This window comes from Drosophila subpulchrella, chromosome 3R (genome assembly GCF_014743375.2).
Source record: "Drosophila subpulchrella strain 33 F10 #4 breed RU33 chromosome 3R, RU_Dsub_v1.1 Primary Assembly, whole genome shotgun sequence".
Classification (NCBI taxonomy): Eukaryota; Metazoa; Arthropoda; class Insecta; order Diptera; family Drosophilidae; genus Drosophila; species Drosophila subpulchrella.
Genome location: NC_050609.1, coordinates 67,289 through 81,436, shown reverse-complemented (window position 1 = coordinate 81,436; position 14,148 = coordinate 67,289). Strand labels below are relative to the sequence as shown.

At 43.1% G+C, this 14,148-nt stretch overlaps 6 protein-coding genes across 6 annotated transcripts; 2 read left to right on the top strand and 4 right to left on the bottom strand.

Annotated features, from left to right (window-relative positions):
* Positions 1 to 46: 46 nt before the first annotated feature.
* LOC119550764 (VPS35 endosomal protein sorting factor-like) lies at positions 47 to 4,494 on the bottom strand. The gene is made up of 12 exons (XM_037859692.1): positions 4,428 to 4,494; positions 4,271 to 4,361; positions 4,089 to 4,202; positions 3,855 to 4,026; positions 3,141 to 3,796; positions 2,917 to 3,083; positions 2,578 to 2,860; positions 2,214 to 2,524; positions 1,822 to 2,153; positions 1,455 to 1,763; positions 1,119 to 1,387; positions 47 to 1,058 (listed from the first exon to the last, which is right to left on the bottom strand). The coding sequence occupies exons 1-12, from the start codon at positions 4,442 to 4,444 to the stop codon at positions 951 to 953; spliced, it is 2,829 nt and encodes a 942-aa protein (XP_037715620.1). The 5' UTR covers positions 4,445 to 4,494; the 3' UTR covers positions 47 to 950.
* Positions 4,495 to 4,926: 432 nt separating this feature from the next.
* Positions 4,927 to 6,999, top strand: LOC119562537 (transcription factor Ouib). The gene is made up of 4 exons (XM_037875736.1): positions 4,927 to 5,161; positions 5,230 to 5,939; positions 5,996 to 6,241; positions 6,690 to 6,999. The coding sequence occupies exons 1-4, from the start codon at positions 5,021 to 5,023 to the stop codon at positions 6,853 to 6,855; spliced, it is 1,263 nt and encodes a 420-aa protein (XP_037731664.1). The 5' UTR covers positions 4,927 to 5,020; the 3' UTR covers positions 6,856 to 6,999.
* A 65-nt stretch (positions 7,000 to 7,064) lies between these two features.
* Positions 7,065 to 8,450, top strand: LOC119562551 (transcription factor Ouib). Its single transcript, XM_037875758.1, has 4 exons — positions 7,065 to 7,259; positions 7,319 to 7,869; positions 7,924 to 8,169; positions 8,227 to 8,450. Exons 1-4 carry the CDS (start codon positions 7,140 to 7,142, stop codon positions 8,354 to 8,356), a joined length of 1,047 nt encoding a protein of 348 aa, XP_037731686.1. The 5' UTR covers positions 7,065 to 7,139; the 3' UTR covers positions 8,357 to 8,450.
* Positions 8,429 to 9,908, bottom strand: LOC119562546 (transcription factor Ouib). Its single transcript, XM_037875749.1, has 4 exons — positions 9,725 to 9,908; positions 9,121 to 9,668; positions 8,819 to 9,064; positions 8,429 to 8,760 (listed from the first exon to the last, which is right to left on the bottom strand). The coding sequence occupies exons 1-4, from the start codon at positions 9,842 to 9,844 to the stop codon at positions 8,481 to 8,483; spliced, it is 1,194 nt and encodes a 397-aa protein (XP_037731677.1). The 5' UTR covers positions 9,845 to 9,908; the 3' UTR covers positions 8,429 to 8,480.
* Positions 9,909 to 10,432: 524 nt separating this feature from the next.
* Positions 10,433 to 11,646, bottom strand: LOC119563459 (transcription factor Ouib). Its single transcript, XM_037876868.1, has 3 exons — positions 11,428 to 11,646; positions 10,882 to 11,372; positions 10,433 to 10,821 (listed from the first exon to the last, which is right to left on the bottom strand). The coding sequence occupies exons 1-3, from the start codon at positions 11,545 to 11,547 to the stop codon at positions 10,452 to 10,454; spliced, it is 981 nt and encodes a 326-aa protein (XP_037732796.1). The 5' UTR covers positions 11,548 to 11,646; the 3' UTR covers positions 10,433 to 10,451.
* Positions 11,647 to 11,650: 4 nt separating this feature from the next.
* On the bottom strand, positions 11,651 to 14,144 carry LOC119563458 (transcription factor Ouib). The gene is made up of 4 exons (XM_037876867.1): positions 13,904 to 14,144; positions 13,312 to 13,832; positions 12,862 to 13,110; positions 11,651 to 12,789 (listed from the first exon to the last, which is right to left on the bottom strand). The coding sequence occupies exons 1-4, from the start codon at positions 14,021 to 14,023 to the stop codon at positions 12,564 to 12,566; spliced, it is 1,116 nt and encodes a 371-aa protein (XP_037732795.1). The 5' UTR covers positions 14,024 to 14,144; the 3' UTR covers positions 11,651 to 12,563.
* Positions 14,145 to 14,148: the final 4 nt, after the last annotated feature.

Below are 14,148 nucleotides of genomic sequence, written 5' to 3'. Positions count from 1 at the left end.
TTAGATTTCCGCCAAATACCCTATTTAGTTCGCATGTTGAAGAAAAAATAATAGCCTTAACTAAAAATTAATTTTATATATCTGTTTACCAATTTAATAATAAGAAACGAATAATATCAGAAAACACAATATGAAGAAAATACCCTTTTTTGATTGATGTAATTAATTTAAGACCCTCAAGAAAATCGTTTATATAGTATGTGATCAAGACGTACCCATACACATATATATATTAACATTAACACTAATATACATACGTAGTGATACATCTCTCATGTATCTTCAATATTTATAGAGCTTTCGTCTAAGTTTGTGGATTTTAGTTCGGTATTCTCACCTGTCAGCCATAGTTTTTTAGCCATTTATTTGTAAATTGCAAACGACAGAATGCCTCAAATGTTTTAAACTACCAAAAAGAATAGAAATACACAAATGTACATCGTATTTTTACACTCTCATCCGTAATTCAATGTAAATGCCACTTTTACGCCAGCTGCAACAATGTAAACGTAATACAATTTATACCAGCTGTCCCTCACAATTTTAAATTATAAAAGCGTATAAACTTGGTAACGCACAGCTTAACTTGCTAAATGGACTGTACTGAACGGGCCAGAGCAATAAATAATTTAATAAACGCATTGAAAAATTGCGCTTTTACAAACACCATAATCAAGTTGTTTTATTTAAATGAAACCATCTACTAAATATGCATTTTATTATCTGTGTAAAACTATCTTGAGTTTGCGGGTCAAAATGTAAGTCTTTAAACGATATAACATACTCGTAATTGCACAGAAATGTAATACAAAATTTGTCAGTTCCTTGTCAAGGTTGAAAAAGCACAAACGCGGGATAGCGGTTCTATGCAATAAATCCGTAAAAGATTCATGCACATAAGAATATATAATCTCAGCGAATAGAAATAGTTCTTACAAGCTCATTTCTCCTCAGCTGTTGCGCATGCGCAGGAGCAGTTTGGCAATAGCCTGAGCCCGCGTGGGTGAAGCATCCTTTATTTGTTTGTACACGATTTCTACACTGCGCAGGGTTTGGGGCTGCAAAGGAGACAGACTCATAGTAAATAAAGTATAGATAAGAAATAAAATTCAACATACTAATGTCTTCACATCCAATTGTGATTGAGCCTTGTTGGCAAGGAGCCATAGATTAACTGCCAGTTGAGCTATAGTTTCCCTCTCCAAGTCTGCATATCGCACGATCCTTAGGAAAAGTTCCAGGGCTAGCTCCGCTTGCGATCGTTGCTGCTGGGCCACTCTCAGTGCTTTAAGCTGCAGCAGGATGGCATCGACAACCTGAGCACACAAATTATTTACCTCCTGCAAGAACTTGGGATCATGCCCATACAAATCGTCATTGGACACCACTGTAAAATAAAAAGCAAATTAAAACAATTAAGTATAAATAGTAAATGTATGGAAAACAAATCGTACCTCCTTCAATATGATAAGGAAACTTTTCCAGGCTCTGCACATAGAGCATGTCGAGGGAATGCAGATAGATGATACTCGGTGCCGTGCTGTCCGGTTTGAATTCATGTCTGCCGACCACCTCCAGCAGCAGACGAAGGAAATATAGCACTCCCTGTTCCGGGCTATCCGGCACCACGATCAATGTGGCCAACACATTGCACATGTACGAAACCAGAAAGCGCTCCAAGCTACGGGGCTTTCCATCGAAGTCCACAGTGGCTGCGGGCAGGTCATTTACCAACTGCAATGCGGCCTCAAAGCAAGCATCAGCTGTAGTTGAAGTCAATATTAGTTTAAAATCCACAGATACATCCAAGTTAATACTAGCCTTGACCCAGGCAGAGATGCTGCAGAGCCAGCTGACCGCAGAGCAAATATAAATTCATTTGCTGCTGGACAGCTCCAATGCTGGGGATGGTAATGAAGCAGTAGGCGATGCAGGCCTTGATGAAACCCGTTGACTTCGAACGATTGCGCGTGGCTAATTTGCAGGCCGCATGAACCAGAGTCACATAGACAGCATCCAGATTGCTAAATGTTCCGCGCGCCTCCACATAGAAACTGAGTTGCTGCTCCAAGTCGCGCCCGAAGTGAACCTTATGAATGAAGACATTGATGAGCTGGGAAATCTGTCGGCGCTCATCCTCCACGGACAGGGCACTTTTGGAATAGGGTTATAATTATTTTACAACATTTTTTTTATATTATTAGAATACTCACTTTACAGAATCGTTTAAAATCTTTCCGATATACATCAAGGCGTTCGTCACGACTGCGTCGCAGGTGTATTCCTCACTATTCTGTTTGTAAAAACTGAGGATGTTCTTGCACACCTCAACTTTTACCGATTCCTTTTGAAAGAGATCCAAGTAGGGCAGAAAATTAGGCTGTATTAGTAGCAGCTCAATGCTGCGATAGTTTTGCATTATCCTGGTTAAAATATTTTGCAATTGGGAATAGTGCTTTTCATAGGCTTTGCCAAGACACATCCGTGCATTCAGTTCTCCCAGCAGTCGGTTGACCTCATGGATCTGTAAAAAATAGTTTATTATAACATTAAATTAAGAACCTATATCAAACTAACCGTAAAATACTGGGATACAAAGACGGCCCAAGTCTCCACACAGTTGATATACTCATTAGGATACGTCAGCTTATTAATGGTTTCAAATGCCGCTTTAAGGAAGGATACCCGCTGCTCCTGCAGAGGAGCACAGCTACTAACGCAGCTGCCCAGCGATCGAAGCAACTGGGACTTGGAGATTCCGGGTGTCTCAGAAGCATTGATCACCTCTATGAATTCCAATGCATTTGTGGCAATGAACTCTGCCTTAAAGGAACTCAGAATAGACATCAGAATAGCTCCGCTGTAATAAAAATGATATAAGTTATTACCGCTAGCTTATACTTACACACTACTCACTTGTTCTTCAGCTGCTTGCACTCATTTAGCATATCCTGCGTGTGGAGCTCGCATTTGTGAACCAGGCAGAGCAGCATGTAGTCAAAGGCTGGCGCATATAACTGTAAGTAGGAGCTGGCGGTGACGATCTCTGGATGGAGGTTGAAGCGGGCCACAAAGCGAAAGATCTTTTTAAAAATAGACTAGTATTATAAAAAACCATTTCTTATATTGTTTGCACTCACCTGAGGATATATTAGGAACAGATCGGAGAAGCTCTCTCTAATGTACGTCTTACTGGGCGTTAGAGTCACGCCCATCCGGACCAAGTAGCAACGGGCATAGCTGGATACCAAAGGATCGGCTATACCCCTCAATTGATGGGTCAATCGCTGCAATATTCGCTCGTACTCCTCGCGAGAGGATGACAGGAACTCGTAGCACTTGAATATTGACAGCTCCAAGTAGAGACGCGGCAGCAATTCCCGAATAGAGGCTATCTTGTAGAACCAATTCTGGCAAGTGTCCCGAGCAGCCTCCCGTTCTCGCTCCAATGTGGCCGCCGAAGATGAAGGATCTCCCGAAGCCTTGGCACGCAATCGATCGTATACCAGCTTCCCGAAAACATCGAGGATGTCTGTTATGAGCACATACTGACTCGGATAGAACTGCAGCACTGTGGTGTCCGCCAGCATCTTGGCACACTGTATGGCTATCTTTAGTGCCTTCACCCGCTGATCGTTGTGCCAGGACTGGATGAGCTCCTGCTTGAGCTGCTCGAACCGCTGAATGTACTCCTGCTGCGTAAGATCCATCATGTGGCGCATGCTGCCATCATCGAAGTGATCCAACTGCTCCAGGCGGTACTTCGTCTTGTCGGCCACCACGGTTTGCGCTTTGACTAGGATTGGGATTAGGAATTATAAGTGGTAAGTGGTACCCCTACCCACAAGACTTACTGCTTTCGCTGCCACCGTCCAAGCTTCCAGATGCCACCAGGAAACTGGTGGAGAGCGATAGCTTCTCATTGGTGGTGAAGCGGTTGAGGATGCCCAGTCGACGGCTGCTCCACTGCAGCGTGTTATCCTCCGGCTCCGTCCTGTCCCGCTCGCGACGCTTCGTCTTGAGATCCTACGGATGTGGATGCGGAAACGCTTAGTCATGTCTCGTTCGGGAGCGCCCCTCTTACTTACAAATTCGCTGACAATTTGGCTGAGTGGATCGTTGAGCTCCTCATCTTGGCGGGCAAACTGCGTCAGCGGATCGGTGCCCTCGAGAGCCCGGCTCAAAGGATTGCTGTCCACTACCTGGTTAAGATTTGTTTGTTCTTCAATTTAGAGCACTCAGACATAGGGGCGTTGTATCATTTACGAACCGTCACCGTTTGCTGCTTCAGCGGATGATCCAGCGTGGCCTGGCCAGCCAGGCGGTTCTTTCGCACCTCGTAGCATCGCGGCACGCACACCCTGCAATCAGATGCAATATTTATCAGTTCTTATTTGTTTATTTTCGGGGAAAAATAAATAAATTACCATTCCAAGTTCGCCATAGCGTCGTGGTTGTTGTTGTCGGCATTCCTGACAGCTGTTTGCCATTGGGCACGGGCGTGGGCAAAAAGTTGTGAGGGGAACGATGGCGGGGAAGAAACTGTACTTATTCGGGGGGGTAATTTACCAAAATCCGTGAATGATATATAATAAATATTTTATTTATTTTGTTGTGTTAAGGCTTACGTTTGGTTTCGAATTCATAACTAGTAAGAAACAATAAACATGCATACGAATATATATTATTCATACAATTAATAGTTAAAATAATACTTTTTATTTGTGCAAATCAAAAATTAAATATTTTTATTTTAAGTTTAGTTAAGCTAATATAAAATAAATTTCTTAAATGTTGGGGTTAATGTAGAAAGTGCTATTGAAGCAGATTTTTTCCCCTCAATTTATATTTATCCCCTTCAACTCCGCCCCTGTTAATGGGTTGCTTCGTGGCGAATGGCAAGCTATAACAGCGGAACCACCATGTGAATGACAAATGCAGTTGACAAGCGACGCGTTTTATTTTTTGTGTTCACAATTGTCTTAAAAAAGCGATTTAATTTTGGATTGCGATTAAAAAAATGTCCAAGTCCGCGCTGAAACACCTAAAGAGCACCTGCCGCGTGTGCGGAAAGTACGCGAGCAACAAGCGATCGCCGAAGATATTCGAGCGGACCAACACAAAGATGATCGACAACATTGAGGCGCTCACAGGCCTTCGGGTAAATTTTCCACTGCCGATTTGTAGGGCTTTAATGGCTATAGATCCACTTTCTGGTGTTTCCCGCAGTTAGAAAACTACGGCTGCCTGCCGGATCAGATCTGCGAGTGCTGCAGCATTGAATTGGCCGCCGCCATTAAGCTGAGGGAGCGCTGCCTCGCCGCCCAAAGGGAGCTGCTCACGGGACTGACCGAGGAGCAGCTCCAGGGCATCTCGCCTTTTTACCGTGCTGCCGTCATGGGCGAGGATATTACCCAGACGGCGAAGAAGTATCAGACACCCGATGATGAGGAGGTCTACGCCACCTATCAGGAAATCGTTCTGGAGGACCCCAAGGAGGAGATCGACGAGAGCAAGGTAGAGTACGAGAACGCTTACTTCGAGGTGGCCGAGGGCAATGCCGGCGAGGATGATGGGGCCTCATTGATTGAGGAGGCCGAGTACGAGTCAATATTGGATGATACTGAGGAGCAGCAGCACATAGAACTGGACGAGGATACCGAGCTGATTGTGGGCGATGTCAACGATCAGTATGTCTACGATTCCGACGATGAGGTGGCCGTGCTGGACAACGTGTTGGATGACGAGTACGAGCACGAGAACATTGTGGTGAAGAAGTGCAATCTACCGCCGAAGCCCAAGGTTCGCTCGGATGATCCGCGCCGTCGTGGAACTGGGGGAGTGTACATCTGCGAGCAGTGCGGCAACCACATCAAAGGCCGCATGGCCTTTGAACTCCACTGTCGTCGTCATCGCGGCGACAAACAGTTTGGCTGCGAGTAAGTGAATCCCTTTCCCTCTTTGGGTACATTCGGTTTAAATGGTTTCCCCACAGGCTATGCCAGTCGCGCTTCTGTACCACTTCCGAGCTAAAACGCCACATGCGCAAGCACACTGGGGAGCGTCCGTTTGCTTGCCAATATTGCGGACGATGCTTCACCGACTACACCACGCGGGTGAAGCACGAGCGCACCCACACCAACGAGCGCCCCTACGTCTGCGGCACCTGCGGCAAGGCCTTTACCACCGGCTACATCCTCAAGAACCACATGCTGATACATTCCGGCGAGCGGGCCTACAGGTGAGTTGGGGTTAATAACACAACTTCATTCTGCCTAGAAATAATCAATTTAGATATTTTAAAGGAAAGCAAAAACAGTTTTCCAGAAACTTAAGTGAAAAACTGTATTACATAAGGGCTTTTCTAGAAAAGGGTCTTGTTTCAATATTATTTTTATTTGTTTTATTTAAAAAAAAACTGTATTACAACTAAAATCTAGAAGTAAACTTACAGAGTATGATTCAATGTTCTAATTATAAAAGGGTATGTATGCTTTTTAACTTCACTTTTTTTCTTTAAAAATCATATATTATTATCAACAGATATATGTATTTTTAACACTTTTAGTAATATAAAAAATAAATATGTATAAGAAGACAGTTTCTAAACTACTTTCCGATAACTTCCAGAACAGACTGAAAACTAAGCCCACTCCACAAACTAACCATAAATGTAAATTCCTTTACAGGTGCGAACTGTGCGACAAGTCATTCATGCTGCCCACCCATCTGAGCACCCACTTCCGCTCTGGCGTCCACAAGCGGCACCTGGAGAAGGCCGAGATGAAGCAGGTCCTCGAGCAGGAGCAGAAGCGGGAACTCAAGGAGGAGGAGGAGGACAGTCTGCACATCTAAAACTGTCACATTATTATATAGCAATTATGAGCGATTCAAGAACGACAATGGCGCACAGCCAAGGAGCATTTCTGCGAATTATGAAAACATACAAATTGTAATAGAACTTAATCTTGAATAATAAATCCAAGCTTCAAATCCCAAGTACAGTGTAGTTATTTTAACCACCCTCCCTTAAGCGTTTCCATGTGAATGGCAAAAGCAAGCAGCTGATTGAAACGAGCATAGCGTTGTTTACAATCATTTCCGAGGCACTAATTTTAAATTGATTTAGCGGCTAGAAAATGGATCCTAAAGTCTGTCGCACTTGTGGAAAACGTACAAATACCGACGGATCACTAAATATATTTGAAGAGCGCAATCAAATCACTCTTGAGCACATAAAACTTCTAACTGGGGCTTTGGTAAGAGGATGGTTATGATAGTATAGATCATCGATATTAACTTAAGTTCTTTTTTTAAGTTGGATAACTGTACCACTTTGCCAAATCTGATATGTTTGCCCTGTCAAACTCAAGTGAAACAAGGCATGTCCTTCCGGGAACGCTGCTTGGAGGTGGAGAAGAAACTTCTCGAATCGCTGAACGAAGAAGAGCTTATAAAAATCTCTCCGGAATCTCCCAAAAGGATCTTTGAGCCGGAGGAGCACCTGGAACAGTCACAAATCAGTATTGAAATCGAGCGAATGGACAATGTCTATATAGAACCCAGTGAAACGGCCTATCATAAATTAGGAGACATCCTCAGTGAATCGGAAATCAACGATGATGCGAATAATGACGACGATATTGTTTACAGTGAAGTGGATTACCTTCTTTCCGAAAGCGATCAGGAGATGAATCAAATCCCAGACCTGAAAACCGCACCTGTTAAAGCCAAAACAAGAAAACGTCGGAAATTCTGCGACACCAATGGCACATTTGTTTGCGACGAGTGCGGAAATCACATCAAAGGGAGGATAGCATTTATACTGCATTGTAAGCGACATCGCGGCGTCAAGGAGTTTGAGTGCGAGTAGGTGGTTCTTTTTCCTATACTGTGGGTCTCATAGCTAATTCTCCTCCATAGATTCTGTGAGGATCGTTTCTGTACGCCGGCTGAACTGAAGCGCCACACCCGCAGGCACACCGGGGAGAAACCTTTTAAGTGTAGACACTGTGCCCGCAGCTTTTCGGATTACAGCACGCGGCTGAAGCACGAGCGGACCCACACAAATGAGCGCCCCTTTGCCTGCAAAGAGTGCAACAGTGCCTTCACAACAGCCTACATTCTGAAGAACCACATGCTGGTGCACACCGGCGAACGGGCTTTCAAGTAAGCTGCAATTCCAAAACAAAAGTATAATTTATTAACCTACAATTCACTTTGTAGGTGCAACCTCTGCGATAAGTCCTTCAGTCGCGATACACACCTCATCACTCACTATCGTTCAAATGCACACAAACGAAACATGTTGAAGGAGGGCACAACCATAGATCAGGATTCGGAAGAATTTGTTTAAGAAGCCCTATAGTTTTATCTTTAACATAATGAAGGTAACTATCGAATTAAGTGAATCACTAGTAAGCCATAAATAAAATTGTATTTACACTATATTTGGCTTTTGAGTTTGAGTCGTTAGTGATCTAATTTGTACTATAAATAAGAGATGGTGTTCCCAGAGCTGCGAGACCGAGAGACTCATCCTGCTCCTGCTCCGCGGGCAAAGGCACTTCTATCGTAAAGGCAACAGCCTCCGCTTCTGGCTGCTTTCCCGCCACAAATTTTACCCCAGGCTGGGTTTGTGGCAGCTGAACTTCGCTCGGCTCTGTCTTTGCTTTCTCCACGTTGTGCTTGTGGGTGTTGGAGCGGTAGTGAGTCTTTAAGTGGGTGGGTCGCGCAAAGGATCGATGGCAAAGCTCACATCTGTAAAGGATTGGTTAAATTATCATTATACACTTTAGCAAAAAAAGGATCTACTTGCCTAAAGAGGCGCTCGCCCGTGTGGATGAGCATGTGGTTCTTGAGAATGTACGAGTTGGTGAAACTCTTGCCGCACTGGGCACAAACGAAGGGGCGGTCATTTGTGTGGGTCCGCTCGTGACGCTGACGTCCGCTATAGTTGACATAGGTGCGTTCGCAGAAGCGGCACTGGAACTTGCGAGCCCCGGTGTGCATCACCTGGTGTCCTTTCAGCTCGCCAGAGGAAAGGAAGCGGGCAGGGCACAGCCTGCAAGGGTAATAATATAAGAAAAAAAGTAAAAGTATAACCACCTTTCCTCTTACTCGCACTGAAAGGGTCGAATACCGCTGTGCTTGCGCAGGTGACGATCGAAGGAGGATTTTCCCGTGATGTTGTTCCCGCACTGATCGCAAAAGAAAACGGGGAGCGTTACCTTGGGACGCTTTTCACTTTTCCCGCATTTTTTGGATCCCCGACGTCGCGTTCTTTTTACCCTAACCGGTGATGTGCGCCCATCTTCATCAGTAGACGAGGACATCTCCTTGATGGCCAACTCCATGTCGGCCTCATTGCAGGAGTCCAGATGATCGATGCCATCGTCCTCCTCGTCGGCATTGCTCAGGTTCTCTAGCTTGATCATGATCTCCAGGGGACTGGGTGGTCCATTTGAAACCGGCTCATCATGGCATTGTCTTTGGGAGCGGGCACTACGACGAACGGAGGAGCGGGAGGCGGCTTCTCCGCTCCTGACCACCGATTCCTCGAAGATCTTCTGGCTGCTCAGGCAGCGATCGCGAAAGGATATGGCGATCTTCAGATCCGATTGACATGTTTCGCACATCCAGTCGGGTAGGTCTGGTTCACATTGGAGCTGGCATGAAAAAGTCAATTTAAATGGGCAGTAATTAGCACTTCTCATGGACTTACCAGAACGCCGGTGAGCAAATTGATTTGTTGCAACACTTTTCGAGCACCATTGTTGAATAGTTTCAGTGATTTCGAGTTATCCGTGCTGCTGGCGCACACGCGGCACACGTTTTGAAGCATTTTCCCAGATAATCCGAAAATAAATTAGTAAATTCCCAATTGTAAACATTGACAGCCACACAAAACGTATTTGACATTCGCCACGAAGCACGCCGTTTTTGTTTACAGCGGAGACCTTGTGCAACACTGGTGCTAATACAACCGCGAAGAATAATAACGGTAGCTACTAGCTTAAAACAACATTTAAATTTAGTATACATATTAGATTCATTTGTTGTTGAGTTTGACATGATTTTTTATTCATAAAACAAAATTATTTAATAGAAACTAACTTAACTTAATTTTTAAAAGATCAATTTTAAAATTAAACATAAAATTATGATATGCTATGATATGATCTTGATTGTTTTTAGACCTAGGTTTTAAATTGACATTATATTAATTTATATTGTTGGACTACAATAATCCATAGAAAATGAAACAATTAGAATATATGTACTAAGCTAATATTTTATATTTATGAGTAGGATTAAAAAGTTCTCTTTAAAAACATTTATGATGTTATTATTAAAATCATAAGCGAAGTCCTCATAAATACCATATGACCAAAAAATGGTAGCTTTTAACGTACTTCTTCATCTGTGCAATCATAAGATTTTATTTTAAGTTAATCCCTCCTTTTTAAGAGACTTTGCTCCTCTGTCCTTTTAATTTTAATTTGATGCATCATTGATTCGAAGTGTGTTTTAAGATGCCCCCTTCTCTGGAAAGAACGATTGCAAGTTTCGCACCGGAAATTCCTCTCGCCCGTGTGGATAACCATGTGGTTCTTGAGGACATAGGCGGTGGTAAATTTCATGCCACACTTTTCGCACACATAGGGTCTCTCATTGGTGTGGATCCTCTCGTGGGTCATCCGGCCCATGTAGCTGACGTACCTCTTCTCGCAGAAGCGACAGGCAAACGGTTGCTCCTTGCTGTGGACGCGGTGGTGGGAACGTAGTTCGGCGGCAGTGAGAAACCTGGCTCCACACTCCCTGAAAAAGATACGAAATTAGCATATAAATCTACAATTTAAATCAGAAGGCGAGCCGTACTTGCAGCCAAATGGTCGTACTCCCGTGTGTTTTCTCATGTGCCGTTGAAAAATGGATTTCGAGGCGGCATAAGTCCCGCACAGCTCGCATGTGTAAATCTGATCATCGGTTTTGGGTTTGCTCGAAATTCGGAGAATCTTTTGGTGCGGTACAGAGGCCTTATCTATTTCTTCATTTGTGCTGCAGCAATCCGTTTCAAAATCCAATTTCTCGAATTCTTCCGATTCAGGTATCAGCACACTATCCGAGGGCTCCTCCTCAATCAGTATCTGAAACGTTTCTTCCAGCACTTCGCCATCATCGGGTTCCCTAAAATTGCTGACCGTAGCATTTTTTTCCGATTCGAGCTTCGGATCTGCTGAGGAATCTGCCTCGATGGTCAGCCATTTTTGTTGGGTCTTAATGCACACCCTTCGAAATGCCAGTGCCGATCTGAGTTCCGACTGGCAGCAGAGACACATGAAACCAGGAGCATTGTCCAGTGGGCACAACTTTTATTTAAACTAATTATTTTTCTGCACTTTTAAACACCGCTTTTAAACTCACCCTAAGGCCGGTTATCATATGCAAGTGCTTAAGATACTTTCGGTTGACCACGTCGAAGAGATTGAGACTCTTCTCACAGATCTTCTGCCTTCCGCACACTCTGCAGACGTTGTTCAGCATCTTGTTTCCTCAGCTCGACTGATTGAAATGCAATTGCCTATTAAGCGTTTCATCTGAATAAAACAGCTGTGTCGTCAGTTTAATGTATTCAATCCGGCATATTGGGGGTTTGTAAAATGGGTTGAATCTTTATTGGAAAATGTAAAGTTTTCTTAAACACTCTAGCAGTCTGATAAATCAGAAACTGTTTAAAAATTGTAAAACCTAAGTAAAAATATTAAGTAAACTATCAATGGGCATTATAATCAACATAAGTACCATCAAGATTCTTTAGATTTGCAAGGTTATAATAATTAGAGATGGTATTGTTTACCTTTGAAATCAAACAGATAAGCAGTAAAATGTTTTTGGGATAATACAAATAAATGGATGCACATAAATTGCTGCTGTAAAAAAGTTTATCTTACTTTCTTATCTTTTGTTCGCTTTTGGGTCCTACGTTCCGCCTCTGCGGCTGTTATATTTCTTATAACTCTTGGGTAACAGTGAATAGTTTTTGGTTTTTTTTAAGTTAAGACTTTTGGAAGACGTTGTGTATAATTTGAATTTCTGCTTTTTAAAAGCATTTAAGGTATTTTCGCCTTGTTTGAAATGTTACGATATGGTGACTTATTCTTTTTGAAGGCTAATAGACATAGTGGTGACCATTAATGGGTGCCATTTTCACAACTTTTTTGAGATTACAATTTTTAAAAAACTTAGATCTAAGGATTAACATTAGGGATTAAAAATGCATGTTTTGCCTGAGATTGCAGTTAGGATCTGTGCGATTTTTGAACGTAAAAGGCACTTTTGTGATATTTAAGGAATGGGTATACTATATGGTAAGCCACTTCTAAAGAAGTTTAGTTTGGCATTTTTGGGAAAGATATGGCCACTAACAAGAATTAAATAACTACACGGTAAAGAAACTAGCTGTTGAAGATTTTCAGAGAAGTAAAAACATTACCAATATTTGCAGCACTAGATTTCATATGGTCCTTTGTTGATATAATTTTTTGGAATTTCTACCTGAGTTAAATTTCCTGACATAATATATCAAAATGTGACTGCACCAAGTCTTCGTCGACATGACTGGCGACTTGGGAGCTTTGGGACCAGCTTGAATAGGTATCACAACTGACCACTGACATGGTTTCCGATGACGATGAAGCCAATTCTGAATTTTGTTTGTGCGTGTTGGAGTCGAGGTGGGCCACCAGGTGTTTTTTTAAGCTGAACGACCGATCGCAGACTTCGCAGCTGAAATAGTATTAAATAAGGATGTCTAATTGTATTGCCACAAAAATCTTGGATAGTGTTTAGGAACCTCACCCGAACTTCTTAACAATACTGTGCGACTCCATGTGGGCCATCAAGATGCAGGTCCTTGTGAAGGACTTGCCACATTGGTCACAAACAAAGTTTCGTTCGTTGGTGTGTATCCTCTCGTGCTTTTTCCGGCCAGCCGTGGAGAAGTAGCGACGATCGCAGTAGCGACAGGGAAACGGAGGCTCAGCGGTGTGATGGGTGAGATTGTGGGCCTTCAGTTCACTGGCGGCCAAAAAGCCCTTTGGGCACTCCCTGAAAACATGGTCGTATAAGTAGCATTTATCAGGTATTAACATAAGTTAATTAGAATTAATTAATACAGATTTATGAAAAACCCAAAGAAACTTGTAAGCATAATTATAAGCTGGGCTAAATATATTATAATTGATTAAAACAAATATAAGGAAAAACTTGAAGACTGATTCAGTGATAATTCTGTATAGATTAACTTACTTGCAGGGAAAGGGTTTTTTGCCGCTGTGTTCATACTGGTGCCTAACCAAGGTTGATTTGTTGTTCTTAATGACTCCACAAGTGGCGCACTTGTAGATTTTAATATTGGGTAGTTCGTTATCTAAATCCAAAAACTCCTCGTCATCATCTTTTGCATCGATCTCCTCCAGATTTTTATCGCATTCCGGGGTTTCTGATTCTGTGGAGATATCCACAGGTTGGTCAAACTCATCATCACCTGATGCTTCCGCTGAGGGTTTATTATCGGTGGGAACGACAATGTCCACGGTCTCGACCGGCAATGTGGATAGCTTCTTTCGTCGTTGGTATTTTTTCTTGGGAACAAGAGGTTTCGGTTTCTCTTTTGGTTGCACCTCCATTTTGTCCAGCTCTTGGGCCTCCTCCACTGGCACCCATTTCTTCTGCTGCAAGATACACTGCCTGCGGAACATCATGGCCGAATTGAGGTCCGTCTGGCAGCAGAAACACAACATTTCCGGCGCATTGGGGATCTGCTGAAGCTGTACCAAGAAAAGAGCAAAGCTCATCAGAAAATTTCGAGATCTAATTATAATTATGTGCAAAACCTTACTCGAATTCCGGTGATTAATTCGATGCGGCGCAGGGTGCCCTGTCTTCCGGAACTAAAGAGCTTTACGGCTTTCGGGCATAGCCTGCTCCTGCCGCAAATTCGGCACACATTTATCAACATCTCACGTTTCGTTTCTTATTCAAAACAAATAAAAAGAAAACTGCTTGGGGCCAAAAGGCCATTCACCGCGAAAGGCGTGCACCAGCAGTGTTAAAAAACGAAAAAAGGGGATCGTTCAATTTTAA

Coding starts and splice junctions, on each gene's coding strand:
- LOC119550764 (XM_037859692.1), bottom strand. Junction 2,525..2,577: donor TTGTATCCCAGTATTTTACG/GTTAGTTTGATA, acceptor TATTTTTTACAG/ATCCATGAGGTCAACCGACT. Junction 1,764..1,821: donor GCATCTCTGCCTGGGTCAAG/GCTAGTATTAAC, acceptor CTTCAACTACAG/CTGATGCTTGCTTTGAGGCC.
- LOC119562537 (XM_037875736.1), top strand. CDS start 5,021: ATGTCCAAGTCCGCGCTGAAACACCTAAAGAGCACCTGCCGCGTGTGC. Junction 5,940..5,995: donor GACAAACAGTTTGGCTGCGA/GTAAGTGAATCC, acceptor GTTTCCCCACAG/GCTATGCCAGTCGCGCTTCT. Junction 6,242..6,689: donor TCCGGCGAGCGGGCCTACAG/GTGAGTTGGGGT, acceptor ATTCCTTTACAG/GTGCGAACTGTGCGACAAGT.
- LOC119562551 (XM_037875758.1), top strand. CDS start 7,140: ATGGATCCTAAAGTCTGTCGCACTTGTGGAAAACGTACAAATACCGAC. Junction 7,260..7,318: donor AACTTCTAACTGGGGCTTTG/GTAAGAGGATGG, acceptor TCTTTTTTTAAG/TTGGATAACTGTACCACTTT. Junction 8,170..8,226: donor ACCGGCGAACGGGCTTTCAA/GTAAGCTGCAAT, acceptor TTCACTTTGTAG/GTGCAACCTCTGCGATAAGT.
- LOC119562546 (XM_037875749.1), bottom strand. CDS start 9,844: ATGCTTCAAAACGTGTGCCGCGTGTGCGCCAGCAGCACGGATAACTCG. Junction 9,065..9,120: donor ATTCGACCCTTTCAGTGCGA/GTAAGAGGAAAG, acceptor TTACCCTTGCAG/GCTGTGCCCTGCCCGCTTCC. Junction 8,761..8,818: donor ACGGGCGAGCGCCTCTTTAG/GCAAGTAGATCC, acceptor AATCCTTTACAG/ATGTGAGCTTTGCCATCGAT.
- LOC119563459 (XM_037876868.1), bottom strand. CDS start 11,547: ATGCTGAACAACGTCTGCAGAGTGTGCGGAAGGCAGAAGATCTGTGAG. Junction 11,373..11,427: donor ATATGATAACCGGCCTTAGG/GTGAGTTTAAAA, acceptor TTTAAATAAAAG/TTGTGCCCACTGGACAATGC. Junction 10,822..10,881: donor GTACGACCATTTGGCTGCAA/GTACGGCTCGCC, acceptor TATCTTTTTCAG/GGAGTGTGGAGCCAGGTTTC.
- LOC119563458 (XM_037876867.1), bottom strand. CDS start 14,023: ATGTTGATAAATGTGTGCCGAATTTGCGGCAGGAGCAGGCTATGCCCG. Junction 13,833..13,903: donor AATTAATCACCGGAATTCGA/GTAAGGTTTTGC, acceptor TTCTTGGTACAG/CTTCAGCAGATCCCCAATGC. Junction 13,111..13,311: donor AAAAAACCCTTTCCCTGCAA/GTAAGTTAATCT, acceptor CCATGTTTTCAG/GGAGTGCCCAAAGGGCTTTT.